Below are 24148 nucleotides of genomic sequence, written 5' to 3' on the forward strand. Positions count from 1 at the left end.
CTACTTTTTGGGACACCCTGTATAAACAAACTTATCTAACAGTTCGCAACTAGTTTAATTGAGTAGTATTGAAATTGAATAGCGAATATTTAGTTAAGACACGATCATTAATATTTACTCAAACTGTGGTATTTTACCTTCGAATTACTTTAACTTATCGAACTTGAAACAGAATAAAGGGGAAAGTTTAGTGTAAGTTGGTATCGCACCTTCAGGGTTTCAAATACTCTTCTACCTACATATTTTTAACACTCCATTCATTGGACCTTTCTATTTACAAACCACGGATAGAAAAGACAAATAGGCTGATAGATAGCGGACAACAAAGTTATCTTAAGGTAGCCTTTCGAACTAAGCGTCACAGACGCAGCGTCTTTAGCTTTGGTCTTAAAGGCAGCTTTTCGAAGCCAGTTAGTGACGCGGCGCGTTGGTGGCACAAGACCAAAGCTAAAGACGCTGCGTCTGTGACGCTTAGTTTGTAAGGCTACCTTTAAGGCTGGTTTTAGTGTCACGCGGACCGTCAGTGCGGATCGCTCCGCTCCGAACCAGCCTAAGGGTTACCTATTTTTCTTTGATGTGCGGATACAATGCCTATGGCTAAACCTAGGCGCAGACCATCGACATCGACGTTTAACTTGTCGATAGTTGGGCCCGATTCAAATTTGTATGAAGAATTGGCCGATACCAAATCGGTGTAGCACACTTCCATACATGTTCAATGTTCATACTGAACAACAGCCCGATTCAACTATCGGCCAACTAAAAATCGGTGGTCTGCGCCTAGGCTAAGCCTTAAAAATCTCTGAGATTTTTGGTTCAAGAATCTTTGAAAAACTTTCTTTGTCTTCCAAAACTTTAACGTCACACTCTTCTGGCACACAATAAAAAACAAATCACACGTCATTCGGCTCAAAATCTGTCAAGTGTTGGTAAAAATGAAAACGAGAGTTTCGAGGTAGAAAAAGGCACATGAAACCTAGCAAAATAGAGAAAACACTGGACTTTCTGAAGGGGTACACACAAATTGACAAGATGAAGGTGTGGGACAAGTTACCGACGGTGATCAGCTGCTGCTTCTGCTGCTTCCTCAGAGCTGGCACTGTGATGATTGCTCTTGTTTCATTTGTAAGTAAGCCTTCTTGTACACGCTATGAAATTTCACCGTGTCTGCCGCAGGCAAGTCAAGAATTTCGTCGGACCTAGGCTACGAAAATTTGTCACACAGTGCGAGTCCGCCGCGTATCGTATCTAGCGCAGACAAAAATTATTTCTTGAATTATTCTTTCTAGAGTACTGGTTTTAGAATTTTTTATGTTTCCTTGTGTAGAAATATCGCCAGTTAAATTGGTTCAAATTTATTTTCTCAACATAGTGTAATTTTTGGCACATATTCATAGAATTATAAACTCGGTTCTAATAGAAATTGATAGCTATATTGGATTCTGTCTAGTACAGTTTCAGAGGTTTCAGTCTCTGTTTAGTTTACATAGAACAAACTCGCCTAAAACTCTGCGTATTTTACAAAGTAGGTAGGTACACATGCATATTGCAAGCTGCCTAGGTTGAGGCTATTTTTCAATCGTCGGATAACTTTTAACTGAAGAATAAGTTTGGCACATTGACAGAAAAATGACAAGTTTATTCTCCAGTTAAAAGTTATCCAACGATTGAAAAATCAGCCCTTACAAGTATATTTGCCTCGGTGGTTTTTTATTTCCATTAACTTTTTTAGATCGTCGGAGTGATCTTCGCTCCCAATGTCAACCACACACCCGGCTTCTGGGACATGGGCGGCGTATTGTCAAACTACAGCTCGGCCACCGAGGGAGCCATACAGATGATCATGGGGATGGTGTCCATCATGCTGTGTGCCGTCAGTGTGTTGCTTCTGACAGGGGCTTTATGTGTGAGTATGAAGGTATAGTTCTAAATTACTGAACTGTCCTATCCATGACATTGACCGTGGGTCGCCACCGTCAATACCGGATAGCTGGTTCCGATTTTTGCCATGTTGGAAACCATATAGTTGAACGATGGTAGCGCCCCCCTGTCATTGATTTTGGCGGGACAGTTCAGCGTGGGTCATCTATGACGGTTAGCCGTGTGGTTCCGGCAGAATAGAATCGTAGTAGAAGTAGAAGAATACACCTAGTAGAAGAGACCAGGGTGGTCTTTGCTTCTAGGTATATTCTTCTCTTATACACTCTTTTCGGCAATGTCGTAAAATGCAACTGAGGGACAAATTATGCAAATACTAGAACTAAAACATCTCATCAGCATGGGTCTCATGCCATGGGAAGTGTAGGTCAAATCTTCCATATGCCTCTGGTAAAAATAAACAAAAAAAAAATAGAGAGGGTCATGCTCCTATAGTTGATGATTAACGTGTCAGGCTATTTACACTTCCTGTTTTCAAGTGCACTGTTCCTGAAGCTGAAGCTGAAGTTTTGTTTCCTTCTAGTGCAAAGCAGCCTCTTGTGCAATAAATAAATAATACCCACCTTAAAAAACATAACCCTCCTTCCGGCGCGGACTGGTAAAAAGAGATATGAACTAAGGAAAGTGCACACACTTCATTACGTTTAAAGATAACGTACTTACTCTATTTGTCTAACGTCCGTATTCACAAATGATACTTGCTTAAGTGAAGCAGCAAATCGAACGCACAGCGTTGAATAAAGCTCTGTGATTGGTTTGTATGTCACCCTGTACGTCCACGCGCACTGTGAGACCTCATAGTAATGTTTGTGATTACGGGTGTAATTCTGATTTTGTGTACAGAATAAACCCTTAATAAGCAAGTTACATAAATAAAAGTCGCCCTATTTCCAACGGTTCCGACTAAATTTCCACTCTACTTAAACGTCGGTAATTTATTGTCTAAAGTGAGCGAAGAAGCGTGTCCTAATACGTCACCCAGTCACCTCTTAAAAAGGCATTCGGGTCAAGACGCCGGCATAGTGTAAAAAGATCAGTAAGCCAAAAATCGGTTGCTATTATACGTTAGAACTTACGCCCGTATTCACAAATATTACTATGAGGTCTCACAGAGCGCGTGAACGCACAGGGGACTCATGAAGTAATCACAGAGCTCTATTCAACGCTGTGCGTTCGATTTGCTGCTTCACTTATTTAATGTAAGCATCATTTGTGAATACGGGCGTTAGTGATAGACGGCGCCCGCATTGGTCGCAGGCAAGATTAATCTGTTGGTTTGTATTTAAGCATACAAATATAGTACTTAATTTATAGAAAGTAATCAAGACATCAACGTTTATCAACGTAGTTTTCAGATGAGTACTAAGTAGTCATTTTTATCTGTTATCTTACTCGTAAATGGGAATTATACTATATTTGACGTACTGGCTAGCAACTGGCGGAGAATGCTTTTAGCATCAACCCCACCTTTTGTATCAATTTTGTGCAATAAAGTTTATAATTTAATATGTTCCTTCAGTTTCAAACACACATTGAATTCTCTCTTTCGACTGTTAAACAAGATTCGAAATAATGCTACTAAATTACATTACTTATCTCTTTACACTGTGGTTATAGTGTAGGTAGGTAAATGGATTTCTCTTACGGTTAAATTTAATTTAAAATCCTTTTTGGAGAGATTCTGAGATAATTTCACTGGATATTGTGTTACATTGTTAAAAGTTTTTTTATGAAAAATATCAGATTATTTGAAGAAATGTATCTATGAGATCTTTATTAAAGATGGATGTTTGTTACCCTTGATTTTACATCTGAATATTAAAAAGAAAGAAGGCTTTCATATAAAACGATATTGTAAAAAGACTTATGAAAAAATAGTTCATCATGTCATTTAGTCTCGTCCTTCTCTAGTTTACTAGAGGCAAATAGAGTATTTGACCTACACTCCCGTGGATTATGGATTAGGGATGTTACCTAATATGAAATAATAATTAGGGCATTTCTACTGTACGGTGTATTTTTTCTCAATTCGGTGCTAAAATTTATATTTAGTTTTTTAAGTAGTTTCAATTAGAGATGNATTACGTCTGTGAGACGTCGATCGCTTCGATACGGAGACATATGAACTTGCCGCGGACGCGAAGTCGACTGGTGGCTTGCGACGCGGAGGGAGGAAGGTAGCGGGAAAGGCGACGCCAAAGGTGGCGTGATTTTAGAAATATTTCAAAATGAAAATTTATTACGTCTGAGAGACGTATAGGTCGGTAGTTAAAGGTATAAAAGCCGTCATTATTGTAAGCCATTTTATTGATATTTACCTCAAAGATTAATGTATTTCATTTTAATAATAGGAAATTGTCGTAGGTTTTTAATATCCGGTATCCGGCCGGATAGTGAGTTACTATCCGGTATCCGGCCGGATAGTAAATTTAGGCCGGATATCCGGCCTACCGGATAGTTACCGGATATCCGTTTCATCTCTAGTTTCAATACAAAAAAATAAATGTTACTCCATTCTGAATGTAAAAATAGCATTGTCACTAAATATTGTGAAGTGGTTTATGAGAAATGTTAAGCATCGAATTGAGAGAGCACCGAATTGAGAAAATGAATCACGGAATTGAGAACTGAATCTCCAAATATAAAAATCGCTCCGCAAACTAGAATTGATGACATTATGAAGAAATACCTAATGTATTTCAATAATTATTACAATAAATACTTAAAACGTTTTGATATCTGATTGCTGGTCTATTAGTTAGATGGTTCATTTTAGGTTTATGTGTCTGAAATACCAATGGAATAAAACAAAAATCCTAATCAATATGTTTAATTTTTTAATAAGGAACTATAATAAATTCTTAATTTTTATAAATTATTTTAATTTTATTTAAATAAAACAAATAAATACATAACATAGGGTCTCTTTGTTAATTTATTCTTAACCTTAAACATAAAACAAATATTGCAAAACCCAAGAGTTAGATTGACCTGACACTATACCGAAGATATTATATCGGACGTCAGTTTGTACACGATTAAAATGGCACTCAAATAGTTGAAATACAACAAGGCACCAGGTGTTACAGCATTATAACTGAGCTTCGCTGGTACTAAAGGCTCTACAGAAGCAGTTCAATTCCGTCATTCTCGAAGAAAAAACGCCTCCGGCATGGCACAGAAGTGTGGTGATAGCATTATAGACTCATCTCACTTATGAGGCGTGTTTACAAGCTATTTTCGAGAGTCCTTACGAATCATCTCGCTCGCACCCTCGACGACTTCCAGTCTTCCGAACAAGCTTGTTTCCGAAAAGGCTTTAGTATTATGGTACACACACAGGTACGCTACGGCAGATTATACAGAAGACCAAGGAGTCGCGATATCGGGGATGATATTGGAGTCATGGCCTCCGTAGAGCCTTTCAACAAGTGGGTCTCAAAATGAACTTGGACAAGACAAAAATCATGTCAAATGTCCGTGTTGCACCCACTCCTCTGAAGGTTGGAGACTACACTCGAAGTTGTTGACAATTGTGTATACCTGGGACAAGAGTCCAGATAGTTAGGTCCATCTTTGAGAAAGAGGTCTATCGCAGAATTCAACTCAGCTAAGCATCGATCGGGAAGCTTCGCTATTACGTCTGAAATACCGCAGCGTCTTAAGACAAAAGTCTTCTACCAGTGTGTGTTGCCAGTGATGGTGTATGGATGTGAAACTTGGTCGCTTACTATGGGCCTAATAAGAATCAGAAATGTGAATATCGGCAAGAGAACCAAAGTGACCGGCATAGCCCGTAAAATTGCATATATCAAGTAGCAGTGGGCGGGGCACATAGCTCGTACAGATAATGTCTGTTGGGACTGAAAAGTTGTCGAGTGGAAACCACGGACCAGTGAGCAGGCCCCCACTAGGTAGACCGACGATCTGGTGAAAGTCGAGGGAAGAACCTGGAAGAATTATTTTAATAAGATAGCAATAGCAGTCTATTTTTTTTAATGAAACCTCAAAAAATTAGTTTTATTGTCTTCTATCCAATGACTGGTACGGTCCAATGATTGGTAGTTCACCCTATTATTATGCTCCATTGGTTTCATTATTATTTTAAGTTACACAAACAATTTATAGCACAATAAAAGTATCTATTTTCATTTAATCTCAATTCGGTGTACGTGTTTTCTCAATTCGATGCCCCATTTTCCGCGGAATTGAGATCCACGGAATTGAGGAAAAATCACATTTCATCAAATTACTCGAAAATATTATAAATTACAACGATTTCTACCAAACGTAATGGCAGATATCAGTTAAATACTTAATTAATTCAGCAGTAATCTCATTAAATACTTCATGGACATTATTAATATCGCACACCGGTTTGAGAAATGACCAGTGACCAAAAATTCTGAGTGATTTCAAACCTCTGAAAAATGCTCCTCAAAGCGACTGATCCCCCTTTTATACTGCTCGACCACTCGAGTGTAACTGCTAGTTTATGGGAATCAGGCGTGGGTGTTCGTATTGTGCGTTGTTAGTGATATAGGAGCACAAAAGTAAAAATCACGGAATTGAGGCACACACGTCGGACAAAATTTAAATGTGTTACTGTATTAAAACCCAAGGACTCGCAATAAAGAAACTAATTTATATAGCTTTATTAACTATCCCTTGTTCTGTGAATGTGGGTTTCATAATGTTATTATTTCAAAAGTTATGAAGCAAAAACGAGTAAATTCTGGAAACCGGACACTCCATTTTAGGCCAAATTTCGCCCGTTTTTGAACTTTCGGATTTTTTCAAGGCGAGACGTAAAACCTGGCGGTCTTCTAAATATGCTCTCCATCAAGCCAAGAGTCCTATAAATACGTGTGATTTTTTTCAAGTCCGTACTTCAATTTTAAAGGTACTTTTTTCGCCCCAGTAGGTCGATCGGTCGTCCCCGTAGAAATGCCCATTACAACTAAACTGCTTAACTCAGTGTCTAAGGTATGGGACCAGCTCCGCTCGGGAGGGGTGACATTTTTTTTATGCATAACAAGGCAGTTATTTGACCACAATCGCACCTGATGTTAAGTGGGATGCAGTCTAGGATGGTACATATCTGCCCTGTAAGTGCCTATTCACTCTCGCCTTGAAAATGCCCGGATTATAGTCTTCGGGAAAGACAGCAGCAGGCAGCGAATTCCAGTCCCTAGCTGTTCGCATTGTAAAAGAGTCATCGAAACGCTTAGTGCGAGCTGGTGGAATGTCAACAATATAGGGATGGTACGCTAACCTGCATCTGGTTTCCCGATGACATATTATGACAGAGAATATAAATCTGAAGTCTCGCTAACGTTTGACGTTACAAAAACACCCTCCTGTGCTGCTCCAATACCTGAGGCTTTTTTAAGGCTTCCACAGACCAAACGCGGGTCAGAAGCAGTGCGGGTCAGTTGCAGCGCAGCTGAGGCACACTGAAAGCAGCGCAGTTTCAAAGCAGTTACAACGCGGGCGGTTGTCAAAAAATTCAATATTCGAAAACCGCTTTCAACGCGCTGCTACCGCCCTGCGTCCGGTGTGTCATGCTAATATGGCCGCCATAGTAATACAACAGCGCGGGCCCGCGTTCGCGCCGCTTCTGTCCCGCACTTGCGCCGCCTCGTTTGTCGTTCGACAGTTTTGCAGTGCGGCGCGGTTGGAGCGCGGGCCTGCGTTCAAATTTGGTGTGACACACTTCAAAGAGTTTCTTGTATTACAACTTGAGCGGGCCCGCACTCAAACTGCGCTGCTACTGCCCCGCGTTTGGTCTGCCCAAGCCTTTATTTGTACCACATTTTCTTTCCAGAACCTTCCGATCCTGATCGAGGTGTACCAGTGGGGCGCAGCAGTTTACACAGCGGTGGTCGTGCTTCTCTACTTCATTCTCGCCGTGTTCTGTTTCTTCGTCCACACCAACTGCTACCTGGCTGGGGGGGCGTTGCTGGCGCTTATTATTTGTAATGTATTATGTGAGTATACAGGGTGTTTCAGTCACTCTGGTTCTCCTACGGATCTCCTCATTTCTGATTCGATCACGCAGGGAAACTCCGAGCATAGCACGCTCCATCGCTCTTTGGGTGACCTTGAGCCTTCTTATGAGGCCCATAGTAACTGACATAGCCCGTAGAATCGCTAAAATCAAGTGGCAGTGGGTGGGGCACATAGCTCGAAGAGCTGATTGCCGCGGGGGCAGGAAAGTTCTTGAGTGGCGACCACGAGCTGGAAGACGTAGCGTGGGCAGGCCTCCCACTAGGTAGACCGACGATCTGGTGAAGGTCGCGGGAAGTACCTGGATGCAAGCGGCGCAGGACCGGTCTTTGTGGAAATCCTTGGGGGACGCCTTTGTCCAGCAGTGGACGTCTTTCGGCTGAAACGAACGAACGAACGAACAGGGTGTTTAAGAAAATGTACAGTTGACAGTACATCAGACTATACGTTTTTGTTGTTTTAATTAACTCTTTTACATTTATAAGATGCTGCAGTGATCAGCTTCATATGCTGTCGTCTGACACCCAAAGTAGCCAAAAATTCGCAAAACATCTTTGTTACAATTGGAATAAGGTTGTGTAATCAACCTTTTGGCCACTTTAGGTGTCACGACCGACTTGACTTTGACTGTACCAGTAGGGGTAGGTGTAGTAGGGAACTAAATGGGATTCAACAAGTTGCACCATGGGAGCGATATCGTAAAAGACTTGACATTTGTTTTTGTGTCAACTGGGTCAGATGACCTTATAAGGATTGCAGGAAGACGCTGGATACGTTCGCTACCAACCGACCAATCTGGAAATAGTTGGTGGAGGATGATCTGTAGCTGAAATGATGATGACATGATTTTTAGATGTTTTTCAGCTCCCAAATAGGTATCTACTTAATCTCCAATGCCAAAAATGGGCTTCGTTAGCCCTTGTCTACCGTACGCTACATCTCCATAATATTTTTCGTGCACACTTGCGACATGCGACAAGTCGCACTTATGCTCGTGCGACTAGTCGCATACTTGTTGAAACTAGTTCAACGGTTTCTCTTTTCCAGTGACCGTGTACTTCATACTGGTGGCGAACAGTCTGAGAATATCGCTGCAGTTTTTAAACACGGAGATGCCCTTGTAACCATGTCACTGTGTCGTATTAGATATTATTAGGTCAATAAAGTTTGGGATTGTGACCGTTTTAATGCATGTTTTATTTTTATTTATTTTTATCCACAACGAGGAAGCTCTTGGCCTGTTTCTCACCTGATAGTAAGTGACGATCAGGCCTATTTTATTATTAACGTTTAAGCAATCAAGCTAGGCAGTGCATTCCAAAACCTTGCCTCTGTTTAGAAGAACGCGTGATCCTGCAGTAGGTCTCAACTTTTAAATGACCTGATAATGATGATGATAAGTATAATATATATGATAGGGATACCCCCTTAATAAATTCATTATCTACACTAGGTAAAGCCTGGTCGGGATTGGACGGGATTCTACGTGCTCACGGACCAGGCTGCTTTATACCTGATCAAACATCAAACACAATTCCAAAACATTCTGAATGAATAGTTCTGCAAATAATATCTGAAAACATTTTGTTTTGGTAGACATGTTTTGATAACATTCCACTTTGTACGTCAAACGGTAAGAATTTCGTGGAATTTTGTGTTATTTTGTAAAGAATATCTTTTGTTCGCAAATATGCTTTTCAACTAACCTATTTATGAAAAACTACTTTCTATGTTTTGTAAATTATTGAATTCCTGGACGAAATATAACCTAAAATGTCAAACGTCAGCAATCATGTATTTTACAGCAAGTTTTATTGCTTTTCAATACTGTAATTTAGTGAAAAGTTACAGTAAAAATTGTAAACATGTGCTTAAATTGTTTACCTACATTTGAAAAGTGTTTGTATTGTATTTCGTTGAGAGATGCCGTTATTATTATTTTTAAAGTGGGATTGGTAAGTGAATTATTTCTTGTTTATAATTTTTAACTCCTATTTACTTTTGTTCGCATTTTATTAAGATGTCTGTGATAGTGCAGGAAAAGGAATTAGTATCCATTCAGTAGGTTTGAACTTGATTCCTAAATGGGACACACAAACTTATAAATGTATTTTTAACTGCTTAACACTGCTCAACGTAAAAAGCATTGATAATTCGATACAGATTGTATACAAATTGTTGTATTTATGAACCAAAATCACTTCATAACGGATTAGACATTTTTACATCATGATTATTGGTGACTGCTGGTCAAATCAGTCGCTCGGCAAGTGAAAGTTCGTAGGTTCTATTCCTACCTGAAGCAATTCAGATTTTTTCAAGTTTATTAAAATATTATTTTGGGTGCACCTCTTACAGATCGTTTCATCCACGAAGACGCGCCCTACCATTCTTCCGCGAATGCTTGAGTGTTATTGGTACACGCACCTCGCGCTTTCCTCGACCAAAAATTGGTGGGGGCGTCTTCGTGAATAAAACGAGCTATACCATTTTTTTACCCGGGAAAATGGCCTATCCATACCTACCGCCGGGGGACGGCAGGTTATGTTTTTTTTTTTTTTTTTTTTTTTTTTTTTTTTTTTGGTTGATATTAAAAGCTTAAGTAACCTTATTTGCAATGATCTCACTTTATTAATGTGTACAGGAAAAGTAAGGCCATAGGCATTTAATCCGTATGATATTACAGCCTCCACTAGCGCATGATAGAGAATATACATAATGCTCCTGGTAACCGCATATTTTATATTATGTAGTTTACCCAAAATTGTTCTTAATTTGTTACAAACCAAGTTAGCATGCAAGTTCCAACCGAAGTGTCTATCTACTGTCAATCCAAGGTACTTATACGATATTACAGGTTCAAGTTCTACACAGGTACAGTTACTTTTTTTATTATGCAAGCAGTCATAGCTATGGCCCTTGATACTAATATTAATATTTTTATCTTTAGTATAAGGAGATATTATACACATCGACTTAGTCTTATTAATATTTATAATAATTCCATTATCATGTGCCCAACGAACTATACTGTCGAAGTCCTCTTGCATTACTTTTTGTATATTTGTTTTGTTTTTACCGCTATATATGATACATGTGTCGTCCGCGTACATATAAGATCTGCAGTTCTTCAAGACATTTGGCATGCTGTTTACATGCATAATGTAGCCAACAGGTCCATAAACCGAGCCAGTAGGAACCCCAAACATGATAGTCCCCTCCCTACTTTCCCTTCCACATACACTCACTCTAAGCTTCCTCTCTCTTAAATACTCCTTGAACCACAGATTGATTGGCCCCCTGATCCCACATTCCTCCATGGACTGCAATAACTCACCGTGGCCGAGCGTATCGAAAGCTTTTTTAAAGTCAATGAATATAGCAAATACAATTTCTTGTTTATTTAATGAGTTGTTAACGTCATCTGCAAACTTAGCTAAAACCGTTGCCGTACTCCTTTGCGGGCGGAAGCCGTGCTGAGTATCATTAATGATTTTGTGCTCTTCCAGATATGCTGATATTTGCCCTACAATTATCTTTTCGACAATTTTATTCAATACATTTAAAATGGCTATCGGTCTATAGTTTGTGAATTCATTATGACAGCCCTGTTTAAATATTGGCCTAATGATTGCCATTTTTAGTTCTTGCGGATATAATCCCTTTTGTATACTTAAGTTAATGAAATGAGCAATCAAAGGAGAAATTAGTTTTTTTATTTCTATGATATCCCTCATCCTGATACCATCCGACCCCGATGCCTTATTGCAGTCCATACCATTAATAACTTTTATTACGTCAGTTGGCAATACCCTTTTAAATCTAAAACTTAAATTTGTTTCTGTCACATATTGTTTACGGTCTAAAAAAAGTTGTTGACATCTATGCTGATTTTTTATTTCTTCTATCTCCTGGGTAAATGTATAACAGAAACCATCACATATCTCAGTCTCACTCCTTGTCCTAAGCATGTACCGTTCAATCACAGTGTCTACAGACAACTTACTACGTCCTAACCAGCCATTTACCTGACTCCATATCTTACGCATGTCCCCTTTACATTTAATTAAGTTTTGTTTTCTATATTCATTCCTAGCAAAAGTTATTCGTTTATTTGTAAGATTTCTTTGTTTTGTGTATTCTAGTCGGTAACTATTATTTTTTGGATTGGATTTCCATTTCCTAAAAAGCTTATCTTTCTTTTCAATCATGTTTTGTAAATAACTGTTCACCCACGGCTGAGTGTTCCTACTTTGACTACTTGGTTTTTGAATTGAGGCTCGAACCCACTAAAAACCTGGGGTGTTCCCTCTGCCGCATAGTGGTCGGCGCCTTGGGTACTAGAAACGACCAAGGCGCCTTCCGCGGACGTCCACAGCCCCACTTAATGGGGGACCGACAGGATTAGCCGACGAGGGTTAAACGAGCTATACCTACCCTTATTTTTTAAAATGTATGTCCTTCACAGCTTCTCTATACGCCTTTGTTTATATTATCGATCATCGACGCCGAGAAGCTTGGCTTGGTGGACATAGACGACGTCGGCTTCTGTTGCTGGTACACCATTGTGATGGGCATCTGGATTGGGACTACTGTTCTACTTTGCTTGGTCATATCAAGATGTGTCAGGGTAATATATTTTTTATTAAAAGTCAATAACAATTAATCTATACCTACTTCTATACTAATGTTATAAATGCGAAAGTAACTCTGTCTATCTGTCTGTCTGTGTCGCTTCCACTGAACTGATTCTGATAAAATTAGGCAAACAGATAGTTTTGAGTCCCGGCAAAGGACGTAAGATAGTTTTTATCCCGGTTTTTGAAACAGGGACGCGCGCGATAAAGTTTTTCTGTCACAGACAAAATTCCACGCGGGCGAAGCCGCGGGTGGAAAGCTAGTTATAAATAAAAATTATGTAGGTAAACTAAGGCTGGGCTACACCATGTTACTTTAACTAGAGCAACGTCTAAAGTATATACTTTTGACTTTTGTTACTGTTAGAGTAAACTCCTTTAACAGCAAACTCCATACACCGGTTAGGGTTATAGTTACGGTTAAAGTAAGGTGGTGCAATTCAGCCTTAATCTTTTTTCGACAAGGTTAGTTATCATGATGTTTTCTTGCATCATTGTCATTCAGTAACGATGATCTTACTTCAAAGATTTCTCTACAGTACCTAAAATTGATTAAATTATTAATCTAAATTCGCGCTTGATCAAAATCTTCTTGAATTTTAGAGCTACAATGAAGTGCTCCTTCAGAAATGCGTGCCTTTGAAGACAAATCAAATCAAAAATATTCATTAAACTTTGATAAATCCACGACAATTTAAATTTATTCATCCAGTTTTGTTTGTAGCTTCATCTACAGTGCTACGGTTCGTAGAAACGTCAGTCGTTTCGTAGCACCGATTCGTAGAAGCTTAATCTTTTCGTAGTACAGCAGCTCGTCAACGGTTCGTGGAGCAATCGTAGCCGTACTACGAAACGCTACGGCAAAGTTTTGTAATTATTATACTACAAATCGCTTAGTCTGACATTGAGAGATTTTCCTTGGAAATCAAATTTATTTATTTATTTATATAATTCACTGTGGATTAAAATATATCAAATTAAGATTAGATTATTATGATTACAGTAATAAATTAAATTACACCAGTCGATTTTTTTGTACTTGTTGTGTACCTTTTGGAAGTAAAGTTTTATTTATTTATTTAAATAATATTACGTCAGATTAAATGATTACTAACGAAATATCATAAATATAAGTGGGCCGCTATACTTATCTTATTTGTTCAAGCTATAATTTTGTTGAGTTTTTCCGTATTTTTTGCTTGAACGCGCTAATCTCAGGAACCACTGGTCCTATTGGAAAAAAATAATGTTGGTGTTGGAGCCATCGAGGTAGGCTTTAGGCTATACAGGGTGGAAACGATAAGTGATCTCACTCGATTATTTCTAAGCTATACAAGATATTGAAAAACTTTTTACTGATCCTGAAAGTGCTTCAAGAGCTCTTTTAAACGGTACCAATAATAGGTTACAGAATAAACTGGATCTATCTGAAAATTCAATGTTTCCAGCTTCAATGGTGATCTGAACGCGTTGGTGTGATTGAAGCATTAACGTTGTGTAAAAAACCTATTATAAAAGTAAAGATAGCAGGGAAGCGCTGGACGCAGGCCGCTACCGATCGATCAATATGGAAAGCATTGGGGGAGGCCTATGTTCAGCAGTGGACGTCCTATGGCTGAAATGATGATGATGAAAAAACCTATTTGACTTCTACACCAGAATAATAATAAGTACTGCTTCTACGATCTGGTGAAGGTCGCGGGAGGTGCCTGGATGCCGGCGCAGGATCGGTCTTTGTGGAAATCCTTGGGGGAGGCCTTTGTCCAGAAGTGGACGTCTTTCGGCTGAAACGAACGAACGAACGAACTGCTTCTACCCCATTCTAGAACGAAGACGCCAGAGATATAATGTTACAAGTGTTCTTCTGGCTGGTGGTGGCCACGTCGTTGATCCACCTGGTGTTCTGCCTGACGTACCTGGTGTTTTGTTGGAGTAAATGCTTTACGGTGGCCATGATACACTTGGGCGCTTTTCTGGTGCATCTCTTGAGTAAGTAATTTTCGACCTTATTAATTCCCTGGCAATTAGCGTACAACTTTTAATAATAATTACATAATATGATTTTCGGAAACTCTCAACTAAAATTCGATGCAGTGTTACACCAAAATAAGAGCCCCAATCAATTAGCAATTTAGCAAACTCAGATAAAAAACTTTGTTTCTTTGTTTGTTACTTTTTTACGCCTAGGTAAGCTACTTTGTATCAATTTTGATGGATTAGGTTGGTATTCGTCAAGCAATATACATAATAATATTTACTATATCTTATTCAAAACCTATAACGATTACAATAAAAAAAAATCATATTCATGTTTTCAAGAACAAAATTTTCAAAATACAACCTTGTAGCACAAATACTTTCTGTTACAGATTAAAAACAATCTGAGTGAAATCACGAACAATTTTTATTTTCAACTTAAAATATGTAATTTTAAAAACAACACAGTGTTATCTCTTGCAACTGTCAGCCACGATCAGATAGCCGAGTGAAATACACTTTTAAAATACATTTTATCTTTTCAGTCACAGTGTACACCACCCTTATCGTGAACATCTACAGAATGTCGCTTTTTTGAGGCTTGAGAGCTGAAATGCAAGTAAGTACACCCTCGAAATAAGTATTAGGGGAGACCAAGGTGAGTTGTAACCATAAAGATCTAGAGAGATGCCAACTAATGCGCCGAGTTCGAAACCCAGTGTCGCGTTAGAAATTCACACGCACAAAGTAATCAAAATAAAAACAATAATTTATAATACTTTATTGCTTCATTTGGTAAGAAGGTCTATACGTCGCGAGGTGTGTGTGTCATGCACACATTGCATTGAGTGCGACCATTCGTTCGCATACTACGTTGCAAGTAAGTGTACGTACAGCACCACTACATACGCAGTGACGTACGGTTGAATGTGTTCTGTTAGTTTGAATGTGCTCATTATCCACTGCAGTATCAGTACTCAATGTTCGAATAATCTTTAGTACTACGCAATCAATGTAAACTGTTGTTCACACATATGACGTCGCTGCTTTCATCATTGCTGTCGTGAGCAATCTGTTTTGTTTTTGGGTATATTGCTGCGACACCGGCCGCGCCCCCTTGTCACATCTCCCTTTAATTTCTGTGATCTGTGGTCGTGACCGAGGAGAGAGAAATTACCGATTTTTTGGAACTTATGATCTACTAGTGAGATCGTGACAGTGCGCGTTTTTAGTTCAAGTCTCGAGCTAACAAACACGCGCTGTTGCGAGCTCGCTGATAGTTAAATCTTCAACCACACCAACGCGTATGATCGCCATCGCCGGCGCGATCATAGGCCAATGACAGGTCGCGCGACATGTCATTGGCCTTTTGATTGGTGTGTTTGAAGTATTAAAGGTTTCCAAAAATCAACAATGTCACAACTCTCCTCGGTCTCCCCTAACTCAAAGATTTCACTGCACAAAAGACTGTGGAGGTGTATAAAAGCTCTTGGAAGCGTAAGCTTTGTTTATTTATATCTTCAGAATGTGACAGATTAAGATTGTTTCGTTCTGAGTGAGACTAGAATGCTCTCGGTTATCAAAGGATTTTGTGCCTTATGTTTAATGTAATCCTTAGTACTAACTAAATATTTAGGAATTTAGTATTTTTAGCCCTCTTTTTTGTTAAAAGTTGTAGAAATCCAAAGAATTTTCCGAAAGCACTTAACTTTCATACTTCTAAGATACCTAAAGTCGAACGTTATTCTAAAATAATAAATAAATACTTGACAACATTCTTGAGATGAAAATAATTAGTAAAATTAGTTACAAAAGTTTATTTAAAATACAATAAATTGAAATTCTGTGATAAATAAAAATAAAAAGTTTCAACCAGACTAAATATATTATTTGGTTTCAACGCTTTAATCAACAAAAGCTCTTTTCTATTTTTGTCTCTATTGACACTTTGACATGACCAAAGTCAAAACATCTGTTGTATTTTGCATAATTTTTATTTAATGATTTAATTATTAAATTTACAATGTGTGAAATTTTTCCTGAAGTACAATCATGCTGTTTATTTGTGAACCTACGAATGGGAATGCTTCTAATATCAGTATTATGTATAGTGAGTTTAATTTTCCATTTTCTTTCAAAACACAAAGTTGGTTTCACGCAAAGATGTTTCTAAATTGATTGTGTTATGAGTTATTGTAGCTGAAATTAAAAAAGTGTTCAGTAATGCTTGTTTTACGTCTACAAATATGATTGTCTACCTTTTGTTGCTCGTGGGACGATTGCTGTACAATTTCATGTTGAGTTTAGTTTATCTTAGGAATCGCTTAGGGCATACGCCGGACTCGTAAGTTGATATCCGTTCTTTTGCCACTGAATTTAAGGTTGCAAATACTACTTGCACTTGCCAAAAAAACAACTATATGTATAGGTATTTGTTCAAATAGGACCCAGTAGTCATAGCTAGTGCTTGTGAAACTATTATCATCACTATTTCAGCCATAGGACGTCCACTGCTGAACATAGGCCTCCCCCAATGATTTCCATGTTGATCGGTTGGTAGCGGCTTGCGTCCAGCCAACCTTTATGATGTCGTCGGTCCACCTTGTGGGTGGACGTCCCACGCTGCGTTTTCCGGTACGCTACAGGGGGTGCTATGAATTTATTATTAATTTTGTGAAATAGAGCTCTTCTACTAGGTATAAAAACTGTGAGGTGCTGATATCATAATACATAATTTACCTCTTTCTAGTTGAGTGAAATCATGGATAGATAGGATATTAACTTTGGCCGTGAGTCAGGCTTGGCTTATTGACTATTAAAAGTAGGGCAGTGTAAGTCCCAAATCCCGAAAAGTGTCTTAACACTAATTTCCCATTAAATAAGTCGTTTCGTATTAATTTAAGAATCAATTCTAGTTAAAATCTATAAATAGTCCAAAGCAGTCCAACAAATAATAACAGTATAATTTACGTCAAACCTTTTAATTAAGTATCGTTACACAGTACAATTAAACTTATGTAATCTGTGTAATTGAAATAACGCCCCTAAATCCCCAATTAGGGCTCCGACAAAGTTATTTCTAATCTAAAGTCCGAATCTGTTTTTCGTAGAATAAATACACAAGCAAAAGCATTCCTTTGAGGGATGGTAATTTGCTAAATTACACGTTAAACCACATCAATCATTCATCCCATTGTATAATTCGGTCACGAAGTTCGTCTGGGGTGGCTATTTCGGAAGCGTACGAGATTGGAACGAATTGAATTCTGGTTGCCCGCATCCAGGTGCTACCTTGTATTGGAGGATCGGTCGTTGGTGAAATCCTTGGGGGAGGCCTTTGGCCAGCAGTGGACGACATTTGGCGGAAACGAATGAAATTCTGGTTGTACACTATTTTATTTTTATTTTATTTATTTATTAGGTATATACTACAGTTGAGTTTTGTTAGTAGATACTTAAGTACACATGGTTAGTAGTTAAGAGCTATAAAATCTATACTCTAAAATCATTTTAATGTTTTGAACGCTAGAATAGCTATATTTTTTAATAGCCACTTAGGTACTTAAGCGTTTATTTATTTACATACATACACCACACATTAGGTTTTGAACTGAAAAATTATATTTCCAGAACTTAACATGGGTTCCTTGACTATTATTATTATGTCATTGGTGTAAAATTTTGGACAATTTCGTTTGAATACAACCTGTATTTTATTTGAAAATGAGACTAAGACCCCACAGACTGCAAATTTTTAGTCGGCCCATAGTTTGGTTCCAATTTGTATGAGGAATCGGCCGATACCAAATCGGTATATACACTCAGCGGCACGGAATTTGGCCCAAGCCTAAACAACCAGATATGCGGCCAAATAGGGGTTGTATACCTAAGTTTCGAGTGACATGTTACCAGAACATTTGTTTTTGTTAATTTAAGAGGCTAGATTCATAAAAAAATGCGTCAGTTTAACTTTTTTGACTCTAGAAACGCATTTCGTTGTTAGAGGGTAAAGAGTACGGATAAGTTCAAATTCGATATTAAATGTTGTAAGGGTTTGGCGTTTTTTTTTTGTTTCTAAATTAATCTTAGGGTTATTCTCGTTTCCATAATTTGAGAATAATGCCTATTACTCCAGCTCAAGTTGTTCAAATAGTGTTGCTTAGAAGTCAAAGGCGTATGCAGCGGGTGATGGCTGAAACTTTTAATTTATGGCGTACAAACTTAAGATACACGTTAAAAAGGCATGACCAGACCGCCTTTTACACAAGAAGACCAAGAAGTGGGGAATTAAGGTGTATGTCAGCGCGCGATTACCCGATTATCGTGCTTGCAATATCAAGAAATCGGGTTCTCACTACGTTTGAGATACGCCAGCGTTTAAAAACAGCAAGCCTAGTGGATGTCAGTGAGCACACAATAAGATGAAGGATGGAGGATCATAACCTGCATACTCGAAGACCAGCTCGAGGACCAGAACTTCTCCGATACCTTCGCGAAGTGCGACTTACATTTTCTAGACAATATGCAAATTGGACGCAAGGCTAATGGAGTAAAGTTCTATGGATCGATGATTGCAGAGTCACCTTAAGAGCTGCAGATGGCCGTGGAAGTGTATAGAGAAGGTGCGGAGAAGAGTTACTACGCAAACAGACAGTTTTCATAAAGAGTTTACTCCATTAGTCTAACGTCCAATTTGCATGTTCTCCAGAAAACGTAAGTCGTACTTCGCGAAGGTATCGGAGAAGTTCTGGTCCTCGTGCTGGTCTTCGAGTATGCAGGTTATGATCTTCCATCCTTCTTCTTATTGTGTGCTCACTGACATTCACTGGGCTTGCTGTTTTTAAACGCTGGCGTATCTCAAACGTAGTGAGAACCCGATTTCTTGATATTGCAAGCACGATAATCGGGTAATCGCGCGCTAACATACACCTTAATTCCCCACTTCTTGGTCTTCTTGTGTAAAAAGCGGTCTGGTCATGCCTTTTTAACGTGTATCTTAAGTTTGTACGCCATAAATTAAAAGTTTCAGCCATCTCCCGCTGCATACGCCTTTGACTTCTAAGCAACACTATTTGAACAACTTGAGCTGGAGTAATAGGCATTATTCTCAAATTATGGAAACGAGAATTACCCTAAGATTAATTTAGAAACAAAAAACAAAATGCCAAACCCTTACAACATTTTAATATCGAATTTGAACTTACCCGTACTCTTTACGCTCCAACAACGAAATGCGTTTCTAGAGTCAAAAAAGTTAAACAGACGCTTTTTTTTATTAATGTAGCCTCTTAAATTAACAAAAACAAATGTTCTGTTAACATGTCACACGAAACTTAGGTATACAACACCTATTTGGCCTCATATCTGGGTGTTTAGGCTTGGGCCAAATTCCGTGCCGCTGAGTGTACATACTGTGTATAGAAATCCGCACAATACCGATTTGGTATGTATTACATACTCATACTTATTAACAGCCAGACCAAATTATCGGCCGACAAAAAGTCGTGAGTCTGCGGGGTGTCAAGGAGCTTTCGTTCGAGTGATGCCAGAATAGGGCCCGTATCTATGCTCGACTAGTTCAGCGGTAACTCAACGTGTAATTTCCTCAGATGACGGGTGTGACGCTGCTGTGCATCATAGAGCAGAGGACGAACGCCAACTTCAAGAACCTGAAGAATGTCACCGACATTAACCGTAAGTTTTAGCCTAGATGCAGAGCACACACTTTTTGTCGGCCGATAGTTGGGTCGGGCTAACAGCCCATGACATGAATGAAAGTGCGCACATTGGATCGGCAGATACTCCATACAAATTAAGATCCGGCCCAACTATCTGCCGACTAAAAGTCTGTTGTCTGCGCGGAGTCTTATGTCGGACTGGCTGACTTGAGATCCGAGTAATGCGGGTTCGATTCGAACACCGCCAGTGCTGGACTATTGTAACTAACTCATTTATCAATACGTGACACAAGCAATATTTAGTTTACCACGAGGTCTTAACGGGATAATTAGTAATTAATTTGTATCTATAAATGATATTTTACTAAAATACAGGACTATTCCCACCTGCAACTTTTGTGTATCTAGGATTTACAGCTTATAAAAACTCAACCAATGAAGGCTAAGTTAGTCCCGGGGAATGTTAAAATCGTGATTGGACACGCAACGAAATTAATCGACTTTTCTCTACTGCAAAGCGTTTTTCTATGAGGACAATACATTACACTTTCTTATAAAATACATAAAAATACCCAGACCCAATTTTTTAACTGTGCGGAATTCGAACTAAGCCATTAAATAATAAGATATAAGTACAACGTTTTCTTTTTCGAATAAAATGTCTTTCACAGAGCCAACAAAGGCCGTGTCAGCTGCTCACCAGGTCATCGTGACGGGACTGTCGGGCATGTCAATAGTGTTCATGATCACAGGCTCCATACTGCTTTTCGCTACAATCACGGTAAATGAATAAAATGTCTACTCATTAGACAAAATTTTGATTATCTAATTTAAAGAGGGTTTTTCTCGAAAACGAATACACACGTTCAAAAGCGTAATTAATATCATTATCTCCTAATGATGATGATGAATGTGATAAAAAGCGACGAAATTAGAAGTCATCAGGCCTCCTCAACCCTCTGACCAGCGTGAGGAGTGTAGTTCATCATCATCATTTCAGCTACAAGACGTCCACTGCTGAACATAGGCCTCCCCAATGACTTCCACATCGCACGGTTGGTAGCGGCCTGCATCCATCGCCTTCCTGCTACCTTTATCGGGTTGTCGGTCCACCTTTTGGGTGGACGTCACACACTGCGTTGTCCGGTACGTGGCCTCTACTCCAGAACCTTTCTGCCCCATCGGCCGTCAGTTCTGCGTGCTATATGCCCTGCCCATTGCCACCTCAGCTTGCTAGCAGCGTAGTTGTTCATTTTTATCTACAGCGGAGACTAAATGAGCTGAAGATTAGCTCTGATAATGAAACTCTTTTGCCTTCCCAGGATCAAGAAGGCCTAGTCCAAATATTCGTCTGGGTGACGTTCCTGAACGTTCTGGTCGGCTTCATACTGACGTTCATGGTGGGGTTCTCATGTCTGTTCCGGTCGAGTTGCTTGCTGTCTAGCATGGACTGGCTGTCGGGGTCGGCGCTGTTAGTGATGTTCGTGGCTTATATGTTCCGTGAGTGGCAATTGTCTTCTATCTCTTAAATTAAGCTACAACCTAAATACTTTTATGAACAGGCAAACTTGCTTCACCATAAATTTCATCTGCACCATACACAAATTGCACCATATTCAAATACCATACTCACACCACACTACATGAGAAAATAAAAAAATTGAGTCTGTTTGACAAGTCAAAACTTTACATGAAAAAATGAAAGTAAGTACTTTAAATACGGCTCCGATTATTCACAACTTCCTTCCTTCCTTTGACTTTCAATATACAATACTTAATGCTGTAAAAATCGACCATTATAAGGTCCCTAAAATAGTCCCCAACGCCTTCAAAATACACCAAAACTTTACTGTTTTACGTTCTTTATAACGATCCATCCACTGTTATCCATTTTCCTTTTTAGTATTATTTAGTTAGATAAGATTTTCTCTCATTTATTGATAATGCCCGCGGCTTCACTCGCGTGAAATTTAGTTTGTCACAGATCGTCATAAATTATAGCCTATAAATGTTATTCTGGGTAATAAACAATAATACTGTAGAGTTTCATCAAAATCCGTTCAGAAGTTATTTTTTGCGTGAAAGAGTAACAAACATCCATCCATCTCTATTATTCTACTAATATTATAATGCGAAAATTTGTATGAATGTCTGGATTCATACAAACTTTCGCATTTTAATATTAGAAGGATAGATAACCACAGAGACGCTAAAACACCTGATAACTATTTGCTGTTATCAGGTGTAAGTTTTCCAAAAATAGTAAAATAAAATATTATCAAGCAGAAAGTATCAGTGGATGGGTCGCTATCCACACATGCATTATGAAGATGAAATGCAGTCACACGTCCAGCTTTCGTGTGTCTTTGCTGATGCTGTTTGCGTATGCAGTAGAGACGTATAGGCTTTAGTTAGAGCTTTTATAATGGAGAAAGGAACGGTAGGTTTTCAAGGCGAGAGTACAGGGCAGATTATGTGCCATCAACTATCATCCTAGACTGCATCTCACTTAACACCAGAGGATTTAGTGTGAGTTTATATCAAACGTCCTCACAGAGCGTGTTAGAAAAATATATTATTAGAAATTTTAGTTCTTGAAAGTGTCCGCTAGGGGCGCTGTACAATCCGTCATGCATTTAATGTCATTTTTTACGCGCTCACTTGTGAGGACGTTTGATATTAACTCACAATAAGTCCTCTGATGTTAAGTGAGATGCAGTTTCACACTAAGGCGGTTATCACACTGCGCCGCGCTCCGCCGCGGAGCGCGTGATTTTCATATGAAAAATCACGCGCGCGGACGCGTTGTCAGTGTGAAGTGCCGCGCGTGTTTTCTATACAAACTGAGATACTTGCATACAATGATTAAATCTGTCGCCCCGCGCTCCGCCGCGGAGCGCGGCGCAGTGTGATAACCGCCTAAGGTCATATTTGTAGAGTCAACGGACTGTCCAAAAACATCGCAGATATAAGTCTAGTGTAAGTACTCAGTGCCTTAGGAATAGGAGCCCACGGGCGTGTTTTTTTTACGTCAAATGTCAACGAGACTTCAGATTTGTGTGCTCTGTCACGTCATATTATGTCTCTTTCTTGCCGCTCTCATACCTCAGGCACTGACTGAGTTTAGAGCTACGCACTGATAAAATTCGGCGCAACCACGACTGGCTCCCCGATAATCCACGCTAAATTTTGTCCGTGCGCGTCGCATACGTATTGGCGTGCTCACATACAAACCGCGCTCGGTGCGTTTCTATGAAGATAACCTACTCATTTAAAGCTAATTTGTCTTTTTCAGTATGGATCTACTTCATAGTAGTGGCGAACAGCTATGTACTGAATGTCTTCGTGTAAAAAAAGAAGATTAGGTTTCGTATTTGAAAGTCGGATCGGAATAATCGATTTGTGTTCTGTTGATCATGTTTGTGAAATACACTTTGTTTTTATAAGTGTTTATTTTTTGAGACTTTTTGAATATATACAGTGTCATGATATGTTGTTTTGATGATAGATTAGATATACCTAGACAAATTATATCCGAGTCTTATACGGAGGCATAAAAACGATTCTATCATCATCATCATTTCAGCCATAGGACGGCCACTGCTGAACATAGGCCTCCCCCAATGCTTTCCATGTTGATCTATTGGTAGCGGCCTGCGTCCAGCGCTTCCCTGCTACCTTTATGATGTCATCGGTCTACCTTCAAGTGGGTGGACGTCTCACGCTGCGTTTTCCGGTACGCGGCCTCATGCTATCATCTACATAATAATACTTATACTCTATACTTATATAATAAATATAATACACGCTAATCTCAGGGGAACCACTCGTCCGATTTGAAAATATCATTTTGTGTTGGATAGCCTATTTTTCGAGGATTTAAGCTATATAACATCACAGCCAATAGGC

The 24148-nt window shown here is 39.1% G+C and overlaps 2 protein-coding genes across 2 annotated transcripts; both read left to right on the forward strand.

Moving 5' to 3' along the window:
- The first annotated feature begins 902 nt into the window (after positions 1-902).
- Positions 903-9131, forward strand: LOC114357994 (uncharacterized). Its single transcript, XM_028311844.1, has 4 exons — positions 903-1125; positions 1733-1906; positions 7766-7928; positions 8995-9131. Exons 1-4 carry the CDS (start codon positions 970-972, stop codon positions 9069-9071), a joined length of 570 nt encoding a protein of 189 aa, XP_028167645.1. The 5' UTR covers positions 903-969; the 3' UTR covers positions 9072-9131.
- A 7394-nt stretch (positions 9132-16525) lies between these two features.
- Positions 16526-23642, forward strand: LOC114357999 (uncharacterized). The gene is made up of 5 exons (XM_028311849.1): positions 16526-16671; positions 20171-20255; positions 20911-21020; positions 21562-21739; positions 23535-23642. Exons 1-5 carry the CDS (start codon positions 16585-16587, stop codon positions 23588-23590), a joined length of 516 nt encoding a protein of 171 aa, XP_028167650.1. The 5' UTR covers positions 16526-16584; the 3' UTR covers positions 23591-23642.
- Positions 23643-24148: the final 506 nt, after the last annotated feature.

This window comes from Ostrinia furnacalis, unplaced genomic scaffold (assembly GCF_004193835.3).
Source record: "Ostrinia furnacalis isolate ACB-3 unplaced genomic scaffold, ASM419383v2 OfSCF3549, whole genome shotgun sequence".
Lineage (NCBI taxonomy): Eukaryota > Metazoa > Arthropoda > Insecta > Lepidoptera > Crambidae > Ostrinia > Ostrinia furnacalis.

Coding starts and splice junctions, on each gene's coding strand:
- LOC114357994 (XM_028311844.1), top strand. CDS start 970: ATGAAACCTAGCAAAATAGAGAAAACACTGGACTTTCTGAAGGGGTAC. Junction 1,126..1,732: donor TGATTGCTCTTGTTTCATTT/GTAAGTAAGCCT, acceptor TAACTTTTTTAG/ATCGTCGGAGTGATCTTCGC. Junction 7,929..8,994: donor TATTATTTGTAATGTATTAT/GTGAGTATACAG, acceptor TCTCTTTTCCAG/TGACCGTGTACTTCATACTG.
- LOC114357999 (XM_028311849.1), top strand. CDS start 16,585: ATGTGTGAAATTTTTCCTGAAGTACAATCATGCTGTTTATTTGTGAAC. Junction 16,672..20,170: donor TAATATCAGTATTATGTATA/GTGAGTTTAATT, acceptor TAATTTCCTCAG/ATGACGGGTGTGACGCTGCT. Junction 20,256..20,910: donor GAATGTCACCGACATTAACC/GTAAGTTTTAGC, acceptor TGTCTTTCACAG/AGCCAACAAAGGCCGTGTCA.